Here is a 13,024-nt window from a genome sequence, read left to right as displayed (position 1 = left end):
CAGTAACATAAACACATGCACACATACAAACATAAAAGCATATTTGACTTCTCCATCTCTTTTTGCCTTCCCATTCAGACTGCAGCCACATCCTGCCTTTTCTTCCTCCAGATTCCAGAACCTATAAGGAAAGGTATCCTTTCTATCTTTTGCTACAGTGTAATCACTGCCAAACTTTCCAGCTTCCCCTGAACAATTTCTCTGATGCTGTTACAGCAGTCAGTAACTTACTGAAAACTGAATAGGTAGGAACAATGTAGAGCAAAGTAAATTTAACATCCAAATGAATAATCCAGGGGAGGCTGAATTTCCACCAATATGCCAGAGCATCCAGGGACCCCCTAGTAGAATTTTGATGTAGTTTAGAAACATAAGAACAGCCATACTGGGTCAGCCCATATAGTCCAGTATCCAGTCTTCTGACTGTGATAGGGTGTCCACCCATACTGGACTGGAAGGGGTGAAGGTAGCCAGGTAGGCCTATTAACTCCACAGCCTGCACCAGAAGGGAGAGCCAGGGAGCAGGAAACTGACTGCAAGCAGGTTCACCAGGGTAGGAACAAGTGGTGGCTATAAAGCCAGGAAGCTGGCAATGGAGACTAGGTCATTTGCTCCCTGGGAAGAGGATTTGGATCTGGTCTACTCAGAGAAAGGAGGGGAACCAGGAGTTGTATGAAGCTTTCCAGGGAAGGAACCGGGAGGGCTGGGAGAGGAAAGCCCAGAACTGCTGGGTTGAAAGTCACTGGACTGGAACCCAGAGAAGAGCATGGTTCCGAGTTCCTCTACACACTGCTGGGGAAGTGGCACCAGTAAGGCAATGAATAGGAAGATTGGCTGAGTTATTGTGGGAATGACAGAGGATGTGAAGGGCTGTACCCTGGAAGGGAGAATGCTGAGGGAGTTAGCCAGAGGGCTGAGTCATGAAGAGGACATGGCAGTTCCTGTAATGAGAGAGGGTCTGCAGACCAGAGCGAGAGAGAGACGGAGAGAGAGATGGTGTGACAGCATGCAGGATCCTACAGGTGGGAAATAGGAGAAAGTGAAAGGGCCAGAAATGGTCTGGCACTAGGAGGTCAGAGGCCCAACCCTGAAGGTGGAAAGGTTGTGGAGAAGGGCCATATAAAGAGACATAGCATCTACAGAGAAAAGAAAGACAGTCAATAAAAGAAAGAAGAAACAGAGGCCTGTGACGTTTGAGTATAATATAATATCTCATTGAAAGGTGACAGGGCCAGAAAAAGTTAATTAACTCACTGACTGACCTGACCCATGTGTGAACCTTAAGAACTGGTTAGGAAGATATGTAAATGAACAGAGCTTTGAAATATAGTCTGCATTGTTAGAGATCTCAAGGGTAGATGTTTCCTCAGGTCTTGTGATGTAAGCAAACAAGTCTTGTCTATTGCTATAGTTTTAATTCAAAGATCAAAAAGGAATCTTAACATTTATGATGATATTTGAGTGAAATAATATTATTGTCTATGTGTCTCTTTGAAAGTTGTGGTAACCTGTATCGGAACTGTTTAATGAATAAATTACCCTGTGCTAATTGCCATGATGTTTGGGAGAAGGAGTTCAGCCTATTGTTTTCTCAGGCCGAAAGGCTGCTGGAAATGTATAAGAACCTGGGACACGATCCTATTTCATCTCAGGTCTGCTTTGGGTTTCAAGAGGGGGAAACCTTAAGCTACAAGGATTGAAATCCCCAGTCATTAACTGGAGTCACCCTGAATATGGAAATTGGACTGTAACCTGTGGACTATTTCTAAAAGAACTTTTGGCAACTACAAACTCATCTCTACTATGGGCTTGGCTACACTTGAGAGTTACGGCACTGGTGGTGGCTTTACAGCACGGTGACTTACTCTCCGTCCACACTGGCAAGGCACATACAGTGCTGTATCTCCCTGGCTACAGCGCTGCATGTACTCCACCTCGACGAGAGGAATAAAGAGAACAGCTCTGCTGTTGCAGCGCTGGGGTGCCAGTGTAAACAGTGATTAATCTTACTACACTGTAACTGACCTCCGGAACATTCCCATAATGCTTTTAAGTAAAGATAACACTCTTTGTTTTGTTGTGAACTCGGGGCTTCCAGAGCTGTTTATCTAAAAAACAAACACAGCTACTGTTTGCAGTGAATGAGCAGAGGCAGGGGGACCCCTTTGGAATGTCCACAGCTAGTGTTTGCTTGAGGAGAGATGCAGCACGACGGTGGGGGGTGGGAGGGGTCTGTTTTGGAGCAACTGCTTATCTGGTCTGTGAGGAAAAAAACAAAGAAGGCTATTTGCATTTAGTGAATGAAAGAGGGGTGGGGGAAGGGGTCGGAACTTGCAAGGCAGGGAGCTGACACAGTGTTAGCTCCAAAACTCCACTCTCTCTATCTCTCCCACGCTCCCTGTCACACTCCACTCCACCCCACCCCCCTCTTTTGAAAAGCACGTTGCAGCCACTTGAACACTGGGATAGCTGCCCACAATGCACCACTCCCAACACCACTGCAAATGCTGCAAATGTGGACACACTGCAGCACTGGTAGCTGTCAGTGTGGCCACACTGTAGCACTTTCCCTACACAGCTGTACGAAGACAGCTGTAACTCCCAGTGCTGTACAGCTGCAAGTGTAGCCAAACCCTATGTATCTGAACCTCAAGAATTGAATTCAAGTCTGTATGTAAATTGATCTTTTAACCAACATTTGCTCTCTTTTCTTTTTTAATAAATGTTAGCGTAGTTAATGAAAATTGACTATAGCGTGTATTTTTGGTAAGATCTAAGTTATAATTGGACCTGGGTATGTGGCTGATCCTCTGGGATTGGAAGAACCTTTTCTTTTGTATGATGAAGTAAGATTTTCAGTAATCATCATCATATATGACAGCTATGTCTGGACGGAGGTCTAAGGCTGAGTACTTTAAGGGAACTTCATGGTTTGGACTTCTAAGTGACCAGTGAGGTACTATAGAAGCTGTTTTGTGCTGGCTTGGTAAATCTAAGTATTAAAATAACCACCAGCATTTGGAGTTTGTCTGCCCCCTTTTGTTTGCAGTTTACCCTGATTGAGTGACCTCAGCTGGCTCCCACGGGCAGCACTATCACAAGGCCCATAATGAATCTATAGATATGAGAAAAGTGGAGAGGCAGCTAAGACTGGGGGGAGGAGAGAGACCCCCAGGGAGGAAGCTGAAGCACGTAGGAATTAGCACCAGGATGAACCACAAGACTGTGGGGACTCAGACTCTGGGAGAGAGGGTGCTGAGGGACTCACTGGAGAAGATGAAGCAGCTGCAGGGGAGGCTGGTAGCTACAGAGCAGGCCTTTCAGGTGGCTGTGCATCAACTGGAAACCTAGTGGAAGAAATTAAGAGATGACATGGGGGGTGTTTCTCATGAAGGGTGATATAAAGCAGGAGAGGGACAGTCTGTGTGCTTACTATGTAAGAAGCAGGGGAGATGATACTTGCTCCCTTCCCTCCTATGGGTAGCAATCTAGAGTGGGAGAGTATGTGATGGGGTGTCCACCCCACACAGACTGGAGGGGGGTATTAACTCCACAGCCTGCACCTGGAGGAAGACTAAGAGCCATGGAGCAGGGAACTGACTGCAAGCAGGTTCACCTGGGCAGGAACAGGCGGGGCCCATAAAGCCAAGAAGCTGGCAACAGAGGGGCTGCTGCTAGGAAAGGGAAGTCACGCCTTGGGAAAAGGGAGGAGTGGCTGGAGCTGATCTACCCAGAGAAAGGAGGGGAACCAGGAGTTGTAGGACGCAGTCCAGGGAAGGAGCAGTGAGGGCTGGGAAAGGAAAGCCCAGAGCTGATGGGTTGAGGGTCCCTAGACTGGAACCTACCCGGGTTCCCCTACCTGCCATGTGGCACCGGGAAGGAAGACTGCCTGAGTCACTGTGAAAGTGACAGAGATTTGAAGGACTGTACCCTGGAAGTGGGGGAATGCTGAGTGACCTGGCTGGAGGCCATGTCACGAAGAGGACACTGTGGTTCCTGGAAGGAGAGAGGGGCTGCAGACCAGAGAGAGAGAGATGGTGTAACAGTGTGCAAACTGTGGAAAGGGGCACTGACCTCAAGCACTAATCCCCAGAGTGATCAGCAGGAGGTGCCAGACAAGAGGTGAGTGGCGCTCCCTGTGACACCCACCTTGGTCAGTGCCAGATGCTTCAAAAGGAATGAACAGAACAAGATAATTTTGAGTGATCCATCCCTGTTATGCCAGCTCAGCTTTTGGCAGTCTGTGTGTCCCTAAACCTCTGATCATGGGGTTGCATTCTTGACCATCCTGGCCAATAGCCAGTGATGGACCTATCCTCTCTGAACTTATCTAATTCTTTTTTTAAACCAGTTATATTTTTGGCCTTTACAACATCCCCTGGCAACAAGTTTCACAGGTTGACTGTGTGTTGTAGGAAAAAGTACTCCCTTTTGTTTGTTTTAAACCTGTTGTCTACTGTATTCATTTCACTGGGTGATCCCTGATTCTTATATTATGTGGAGGATTAAATAACATTCCTCTATGCACTTTCTCCCCATGTTCATGATTAGATACCACTTTACTTTATTCCCTATTTGTTGTCTCATTTCTAAGCTGAGCAGTCCTGGTCTTTGTAATCTCTCCTCATATTGCAGCTGTTCCATACCCCTAATTATTTTTGTTGCCCTTCTCTGTATTTTTTGCAATTCTAAAATATCTTTTTTTTGAGATGGGGCAAACAGAACTGCCTGCAGTATTCAAGGTGTGGACATATCATGGATTTATATAGTGGCACTATGATATCTGATGTCTTATCTATCCTTTTCCTAATGCTTCGTAGCATTCTGTTTGTTTTTTTGACTGCTGCTTCAAATTGAGCAGATGTTTAGGGGACTATCTACAATGATTCCAAGATCTTTTTTGAGTGGTAACAGCTAATTTAGACCCCAACATATTGTATGTATAGTTAGGATTATGTCTGCCAATGTGCATTACTTTGCATTTATCAACACTGAATTTCATCTGCCGTTTTCTTGCCCAGTCACCCAATTTTGTGAGATTCCTTTGTAACATTTCGCAGTCAGGTTTGGACTTAACTATCTTGATTAATTTTGTATCACTTGCAAACTTTGCTATCTCATTATTTACCTCCTTTTCCAGATCACTTATGAATATGTTGAACAACACCAATATCACTACTGATTCTTCACCAGGTCCCTGATATTTACTTTTCTCTGCTGTGAAAACTGACCATTTATTCCTACCCTTTGTTTCCTATCTTTTAACAAAGTACTGTTCCATGAGAAGACCTTCCCTCTTATCCCACAGTTGCTCACTTTATTTAAGAGCTTTTGGTGAGGGACCTTGTCACAGGCTTTCTGAAAGCCCAAGTACGCAATATCAACTGGATCATCCTTGTCCACATACTTGTTGACCCCCTCAAAGAATTCTAATAGATCAGTGAGGCATGATTTCCCTTTACAAAAAGCCATGTTGACTCTTCCCCAGTTCATCTGTGTCTGATAATTGGTGCGCAGTACATGGTACTTTGTCTATATTCTGATCTGTTTAATTAGTTAATAAAACAAGTTACCAGATAAACGTGGGTGTATCTCCTAACTTTACCTGCCTCTCATGCAGCAACTTCTGATCTACTGGGATTGTGCAGGAATGCTGAATTTGGCCTATGCATTTATTTTTCACTTTACGCAGCCAAAATAAAATAGAAGGTGAATGGATAGTAATCCTGGGTTCCACAGACACTGCACAGCCAGGTAGACTGGGTTTCTTCTAATATTACTATTGACCTGCAGTGAGAATATACATGCAAAAATACACTACCCACTTCCTTTGGGATTTCATATGATCTGAAAGGTGTGAGTGACTGACTCTTCTGCTCTCTTATATGGAGCTCCCAAGAAAAGAGAGAAGGTTGTTCATCGGGGCCTTTAACTGGGTCTTCTTCAAACACCCACTACCTTAGCTCAGGAGGGTCCTTTGCTTGTGTGCAGTACACTGCTCAACTATAGTCCAGGCAGTTTCTCCTTCCTGTTATGATCTAGGGCCCTTCTCGTTGCCACTGAATTCCATTAAGTTCAGTAAGAACATCTCTGGTTTGAGGACTGCAAACTTCAGGGCTCCAACCCATAGACAGTTGACAAGTCATTTTCATAAACTGCAGCCTGAGTCAAAGAGGCTGATGCCAGCTCAGGTATGTGATTGGTTTAACACTTGATGCCTCAGTTTTGTAATATGCTGTCAATCACATAAGAAATAATCCAAGGTAGTAATAATTTTAGAAATCCTGTCCTGAAACATTTTTCTCCCAGCAATGAACAATGAACCACTGACATTGACTTTGTTTGTTTTTTTTATTAAGAGACAGATATCCAAGGAAAAGCAAGAATGTTGAAGGAGTTCCAAATAGTGCTCTGGTTCCTTTTTGTCTTTGTCTCAGCCATTTTCTATAAACTCTCCCTGCAGTCTGGCTGCATCTTCTCTTGCATGCCTATTACTAAGCAATTCCTGACGCAAGAGGATGTTATGAGCCAGAGCAGAAGCATCATCTTTGTGGAGATCACAGATCGCCTTGAGCCTCCTCCACTGGTTTCATGTTCTGTGGAATCTGCTGCCAGGATCTACCATGACAGACCTGTTGTTTTCTTCATGAAAGGCCTGAACAATAGCACACGGCGGGATTCAAATTCCACTTCCGCAGCCTTCTCACTTTTATCTGCTATGAAGAATGTCTTCATTTTTCCTTTACAGATGGAAACTTTGTTCCAGGAGACACCTCTACTCCCATGGTATCATAAGGTGAGAGGAAATGTTTTTGAACAAGATTTAAAGTAGAGGTGGTGGAAAATGAAGCTGTTGTCATTTTGTTGCACCCAATATGGACCCCTTGTTTATGACAATTTGCCAGGCATTAGTCAAAATATTTATTGAAATTGTTATGGACATTTACCATTTCCTGATGACAGGAGTTATGGTAAATGGAACATTTCAATAATGATTTTGATTAACCATTTTGATAAAATATGGTTAATCACCATCTTTTCAAAAAAGGCAATGTATTGATGATAAATGTATTTGAAAAATTTCAGTCAGCGTGAATTTGAAGTGAGCTTTTACTGTTTGCAGAAATGATTTTAGTGCTTCTTAAAGGCATCAGAAACAGCAATAAAAATGTCTGTGGACAAGCTCTAGAAGCAAGAGGGTCATTCAGAGGTCAGTTTTGGGGGAAAAAGGCAGTGACGCTCTTCCAAGCTCCACCCATGCCTCACAGAACTGTTGTTCAGGGAGTTCGTGCCCCTTTGAGTTCTTGTTCCGAGTCCTTTGAGTCCTGCCTGAAAACCATTACAGCTAAGGACTTCTTTATTTTATTTATTTTTAAATGAAAGTGGAGAATCTGGAGAATAAATAGGGAGCTGGCTGCTGTACTGGTACTCCAGCCCTCCGTGCACCAGCATAACCCAAGGCCTGAATTTCTCTCTCTCTTTTTATCCTCTTTAGAGATTGCCAGGAGGGGCCTATTCCAAAACCCACTGAAGTCAATGGGACTCTTTCAATTGAATCTCACGGGCTTTGAATCAGACAGTGAGTGTGTAAATTGAGATGAGGCAGGGTTGTTTTTGTGGAAATTACAGTTAATGATTCATATTCTCGTTATTTCATAAATATTGCATGTTTCCTTGGCATTTACTGCACCTTGGAAACACTTGTAGAATCACATTAAACAAAACCTACATCTGCTTTTGCCTTTTTCCAGCAAAGTTTCATAGCTAGAAAAGAAAAACAGACATTAATTTTTAAAGGGATTAAAGTGAGGCTAGACACTGCTGAGAGTTTTATAGAATATATAGCTAATGGGATCGGGTGTTTAGAAATTTCGAAGTGGAGTCCATTGCATCTCTGTGATCCCTTTCCAACTCTGCAGGTAAATGCAGCCCAGGAAAAGTATTGGGTTCATGTTAGCTCTGATGCCAGCAGACTTGCTCTGATCTGGAAATACGGTGGGATCTACATGGACACAGATGTCATCTCCATCAGGCCTATTACACTGGCAAACTTCCTAACAGCTGAGGCTTCCAAGGTCTCCAGCAGCGGGGTTTTTGGCTTTCCTCACCATCACTGGTTCCTTTGGGATTGCATGAAAGATTTTGTTCGAAACTACAATGGACGCATTTGGGGAAACCAAGGACCCATCTTGATGACGAGGAGACTGCGAGCCTTGTGCAACCTAACCAATTTCCATAATGTGGAGGATCAGAGCTGTCAGAACATTTCCTTCTTACATCCTCAGCGTTTCTACCCCATCCCTTACCCAGCATGGAGGCAGTACTACAAAGTTTGGAAGAGACGCCCTGACTTCAACAACTCCTTTGCTTTGCACCTGTGGAACTTCATGAACAAGGAACACAAGACTGTGGTTGCAGGAAGTAACACGTTAGCGGAAAATCTGTACAAAACATACTGCCCCACCACTTATAAGGACCTTATTCAAGGCACAGAAGGCGGTGGTCATATGCAACAAAACAAGACTGAATGACTGGATCTAGCAGAACGAGCTGTTCTTTCCAGCCCTGATAGTCCTTTGACTAAAATAAACTGCACAACGTGTACCTCCTCTTAGTCAGTGACTCTCAGCCATTTTCTATCTGCAAACCACTTTGTAGGAGAGAACCTCTCAAAAACCACCTCTTTTCCCAAGTTTCCCCAGGACCTAATGAAATGTGTAGGAAGCTATGTGTGTCTGTGTGTGCGGGGGGCAAGGAGGGGGGATAAATATCATGTCATCACCAATGGTAAGTATATTTTGTCCTTTAGGGTAAAAGTTTCCAAAGCAGCTAAGTGATCTAGGAGCCTGAGTCCCACTTTCAAGTCACGTTGGCTTTGGGAGCCAAAGATCCACTGAAAATCAGTGGGACCTAGGAACCCAAGGGTCAGATTGTTGAAGGCATTTGGTGCCTACAGATGCAGATAAGTGCTTTTGCAAATCCCATTAGGCATCTATCTGCATCTTTAGGGGCCTAAATGCCTTCAACAATCTGGCCTCTTAGATGCTTTTAGAAATTTTTGCCCAGTCATTTGCTGTGTGCTTGTACAGCACTTTGTGCAATGAAGCCCCAAACTGGCTGAGGCCTCTTGTGCTACTGTAATATCAATGTTCAGTAATAATGAATATAATGATAATCAATTGTAGCCCAAATTTTCCCCACTCCAAGTGTTCATGAGCATTGTTTATTTTTCCTTTCTTTTGCTTCAGTTATGTACTCTATCTTCTGGCCAGTAACATTTTAAATGCACATGTAAATAAAATATCTAACCCACTCCAATGGCGCTGAATTTGTATTCCCTTCTCAAGCCTCTTTCAAGCTTCTGGGATGGAGTGAAGAGAAAAGGGAGTTGTGTTTATTCATTGTTTCTTATGACCCTATTCTTACAGCATTTGGGCAGCTCACTTAAATTATTGAATTTCATTTCCCAACAACTTGTGAGGATGGGAAGTGCTATTCTCCCCATTGTACAGCTGGAAAAGCAAGGCCTGGAGATGAAGGCCTAGATCCAAAAAGGAACCAGGCACCTAAAGCCCAGTTTTAGGCACTACCACAATCTACAAAACCCCCATTCAGCTATTGCCTAACCCTGTAGGTGCTGAACTCATGATTTAAGTTCCCTTGGCACTTAAGTTTCTTCCTCTAGACACATGTGCTGCCTGCAGGGCCCAGTCTGGTAGGTTTTTCTCTGAGTATACCTAACAAAATGGGCAGGGGAAGGAGCCTCCCTTATAACCTTTATCCCAGTGGTTAGGGAACTCACACCAAGTGAAGAGGACACCAGTTCAATTCCCCCCTTTGCCTGCAAGGGGAAGGAATTGTAACCTGGGCTTCCCACCTCTCAGGGGACTGACCAAGCCTCTGAACTATGGGGTATTCTGATGTGAAAGTCTTTCTTGATGAAGCCTGGTCCACTTTTTAGGAATAATTAAATATGCATTGGGGCAGAGAAAACACGACCCTTGGTACATCCTCAGGCAGTTAGCCTCTGCCAGGCTGTGGCTACATTGCTATTTTTAGCATGTTAGCTCAATCAGAGGTAGCACATGTATATTACATAATGTAAGAGACCAAGGCACAGGCAGTGTGGCCAAGCAGTGACAGCCAGATTGGGATCCACATGGCAGGGACAGTGGTCAGCGGAATTGCTAGATCGAGGTTCAATAAATAAGATTTGGGATCAAAGTCAGCCAGGGTCAGAGACCAGAGATAGTGTCAGGATGCAGTCGGGAGTCAACTACCTGGGGCACCCTCCAGGGTTATATACGGCTCCTGGCCAATCAAACGGCCATAAGGCACTGTCACTCTGGGTCACTTCCTGCAGCTCCTACTCTTCACCATGCTCCCTGGCTGTGACTTTGCATGGACTCTGAGTGGTGATGTCCCAGACTCTGCAGACCTGGGTCCTCATCCCTTAATTCTTACACCTGTCTTGGAAATTACACCTCCAGCTGCAGTGTAGCTGCACCTTAGGAAAAGAATGACAAGATCTTTCACCCTCACCCCTTGTAATTCACCATGCTGTTTACCCCTAAAAACACACCCTCTCCTAGTCTTCCGTGTGGTATGATTTGCAAGCCACAACAGCAAGAAAGTCTTCCCAAATTTTAGTCTCCTGGCATTTTATTAGCCGGTTACATTTATTTAGAAAGAAGTGTAAACTGGATTCTTTCCCAGTGTTAATTCCAATCCTTTCAAGCCCAGACCTTGAACAAGTCTAAATAGCAAATCCCTTTCTGCTCTGCCAGAAAGGCTCTTTAGAAATCCAAAGCCCAGGGAATGGCAGTTTAATAACCCATTATCAAATGTTTGCCATGGTGTCTTTTGTAAACACAGCCGCTAACAAGCAGACTGCAATCTGTAGCTTTTTCTGTCCTGCAGCAAGTTACAGTAGAATTTACTAGCAGGAGTATGTACACGTGTACACACGCACATGCATAGTGAACCCTGAGCGCTGTTCCCTTAAATCATGGGGCCAGATTCTCCTGTCACTCACCACAGTCAATCAGGAGTAACTGCACCAAAGTCCCTACAGCTACACCAGTGTCAATAGGCTAAATGCCAGAGGAGAGTCAAACCGAGTGTTTCCAGTTGCCAGAGCAACAGCTTGGCTTTGGGGAGCATTTTAGCATTTGTTCTTCCCTGGAGAAGCCCTCTCGGGGGAACGGGCGCGGCACAGGCTGCTTTCATCAGCGCATAGGCTGAGCTGTATTTTTCTTCTTGTGCTGAGACAAGGGAACTGGGATTTTGCTTGAGCTCAGCACTGACAACTGCTTTTCCTGGGTGGTTTTGAATTTCCCGGTGGGAGATACAGGGAGGGGTGTAGTGTTACAGACAGGAAACGCTCCCTATTTTCCACCAGCTTTGCATGGCCCTTCTGTGTTAGAAACCACTTTTTAACCCTCTGCATTCATCGCTCCAAGCCGACCTTTATAGACTCTTTACAAACTCTTCCTCTCTGGGGACAGGTAAGGATTTGCTTTTCTTGTGTTCTAGGGCTGGGATTTGCAGTCTCTCCTGCCCGATGGAGTAATAAATACTGTATGTAGAAATCTAGCTCGGAAAAGGACTCTAGGCCAGTGTTTCTCAACCTTTTTGATACCAGGGACCAGCTTGCTGCCTTCTTAAACTGTGTCAGGGAGATCTCAGGGACTGGTGCTGTGCACGGACTGATCCTTGAGAAACACTGTGTCCAGTTGGAAAGAGCTTCTGTTTGCTCTCATGAACTGGAAAAGGAAATATTGCAGAGGTTCCGCTTGGTTAAGTATTAGCTGCTGTGTCATGTCTCTAGCAGGCGAAGGGAGCACGGGTACATCCCCCTCCCCCTCCAGTTGGCTGTGTGCTAAGTTTGCAGACGATGGGGGATTTTTTATAACCAGCCCATGAGACCTGAGATCTGCACACAGAATCCCTGCCTTGCTCCAGCAGTTAGAGGGTGTTCCTGCTGCATCCATCCAGGAGAAAGAGAGTTTTGTGTGTGTGCCAGTGGCTTCCCCAGGAAGGGAAGTCTGGAGCAGGAATGCAATAGAGGACCCTCCCAAGAAAGGAGGCGACCCCAGCACACTGCTGTCACTCACTCCAGGTCTTAGGGAGGGCTGTTAGTCTGCTAAATTGTTTCTGAACCAAGGCCCAAATCCTGAAGTCCACAATCTGGTTCTGAAGCCAGTGGGAGATTTTCCTGAATGAGGTGGGGTCACCACCTTTGAAATGCAAAAAACCCAGCACCCTTATAGCAAGCCTGCTGCAACTGCAACCCCCAAGATAACTCTACAACAGCCCCCACCCCACAGCCATTTATAATATCTGGAGAGAGAGAACACATATAGATAAGACTGATAACATCACAAGTCTCCTCACTCTCCTGTGACTCAAACCCTCTCTCACACACACCGTTGGCTTGTGTGTTGGTGGGCAGACAGCTGCTCTCTTTTCAACAATTTTGATCTGTTATCACTTCAACCGTGGAAGTGGGAACACTGCAGCATCTCTAGCTGGACACAGACACTTTTATATATCCCAGTGCATTGTCAAAATAATGCAAATCTTTAGACCCATGTAAAAACAAAACAAAACAGCAGATTAAATAATTTTTCTATCAACTGGCAAATCCATTTTAAAAAATGGCCAGGCTGGTCAAATACTGGCCAGGTGATAGGCCTAGAGTAAGGGTTGAGAATTGAGAATACAACTGTCAGCATTTGGGAACTTTTTTCCAAGGGACAAATTTCCAAATAAGTGGGTTTGGTGTGGGGATGGAGGGAGAGGCTACTGTCTCCTCTGTGTGAATGGGGTGCATTAGTTTTCCCCGCAGCTCGAGTGCCTTTCAGAAGGGAAAAATAGGGCCAGGAAAATAACCAGGATGTCCCTAGAATGCTGAGATAGCAGAGGAAGGATGGTGGGTGGGAATGGGAATGGTGGGGTAGGAAACAATGCTGGTGGAAGATTCGATAATAATTGATAATTCTTAACATTTACTTATACCCTT

At 44.7% G+C, this 13,024-nt stretch overlaps 2 protein-coding genes across 2 annotated transcripts in view; both read left to right on the top strand.

Moving 5' to 3' along the window:
• Positions 1 to 6,385: 6,385 nt before the first annotated feature.
• On the top strand, positions 6,386 to 8,531 carry LOC115657822 (alpha-1,4-N-acetylglucosaminyltransferase-like). The gene is made up of 2 exons (XM_030576100.1): positions 6,386 to 6,796; positions 7,920 to 8,531. The coding sequence occupies exons 1-2, from the start codon at positions 6,386 to 6,388 to the stop codon at positions 8,529 to 8,531; spliced, it is 1,023 nt and encodes a 340-aa protein (XP_030431960.1).
• A 2,728-nt stretch (positions 8,532 to 11,259) lies between these two features.
• DZIP1L (DAZ interacting zinc finger protein 1 like) overlaps positions 11,260 to 13,024 on the top strand; it is a 41,556-nt gene continuing 39,791 nt past the window's right edge. Inside the window, exon 1 of the mRNA XM_030576196.1 lies at positions 11,260 to 11,507. The gene's annotated coding sequence lies outside the window, so the exon portion shown is untranslated. The remainder of the gene's footprint in view (positions 11,508 to 13,024) is intronic.

Source organism: Gopherus evgoodei, chromosome 9 (assembly GCF_007399415.2).
Source record: "Gopherus evgoodei ecotype Sinaloan lineage chromosome 9, rGopEvg1_v1.p, whole genome shotgun sequence".
Classification (NCBI taxonomy): Eukaryota; Metazoa; Chordata; order Testudines; family Testudinidae; genus Gopherus; species Gopherus evgoodei.
Note: the sequence above shows the minus strand (reverse complement) of the source record. Positions and strands in the feature narration are given on the sequence as shown.

Bases quoted from the DNA above. Each gene is read 5' to 3' on its own strand.
- LOC115657822 (XM_030576100.1), top strand. From the start codon at position 6,386: ATGTTGAAGGAGTTCCAAATAGTGCTCTGGTTCCTTTTTGTCTTTGTC. The intron at 6,797-7,919 runs GTGAGAGGAAAT...CCAACTCTGCAG, and splicing joins TACTCCCATGGTATCATAAG to GTAAATGCAGCCCAGGAAAA.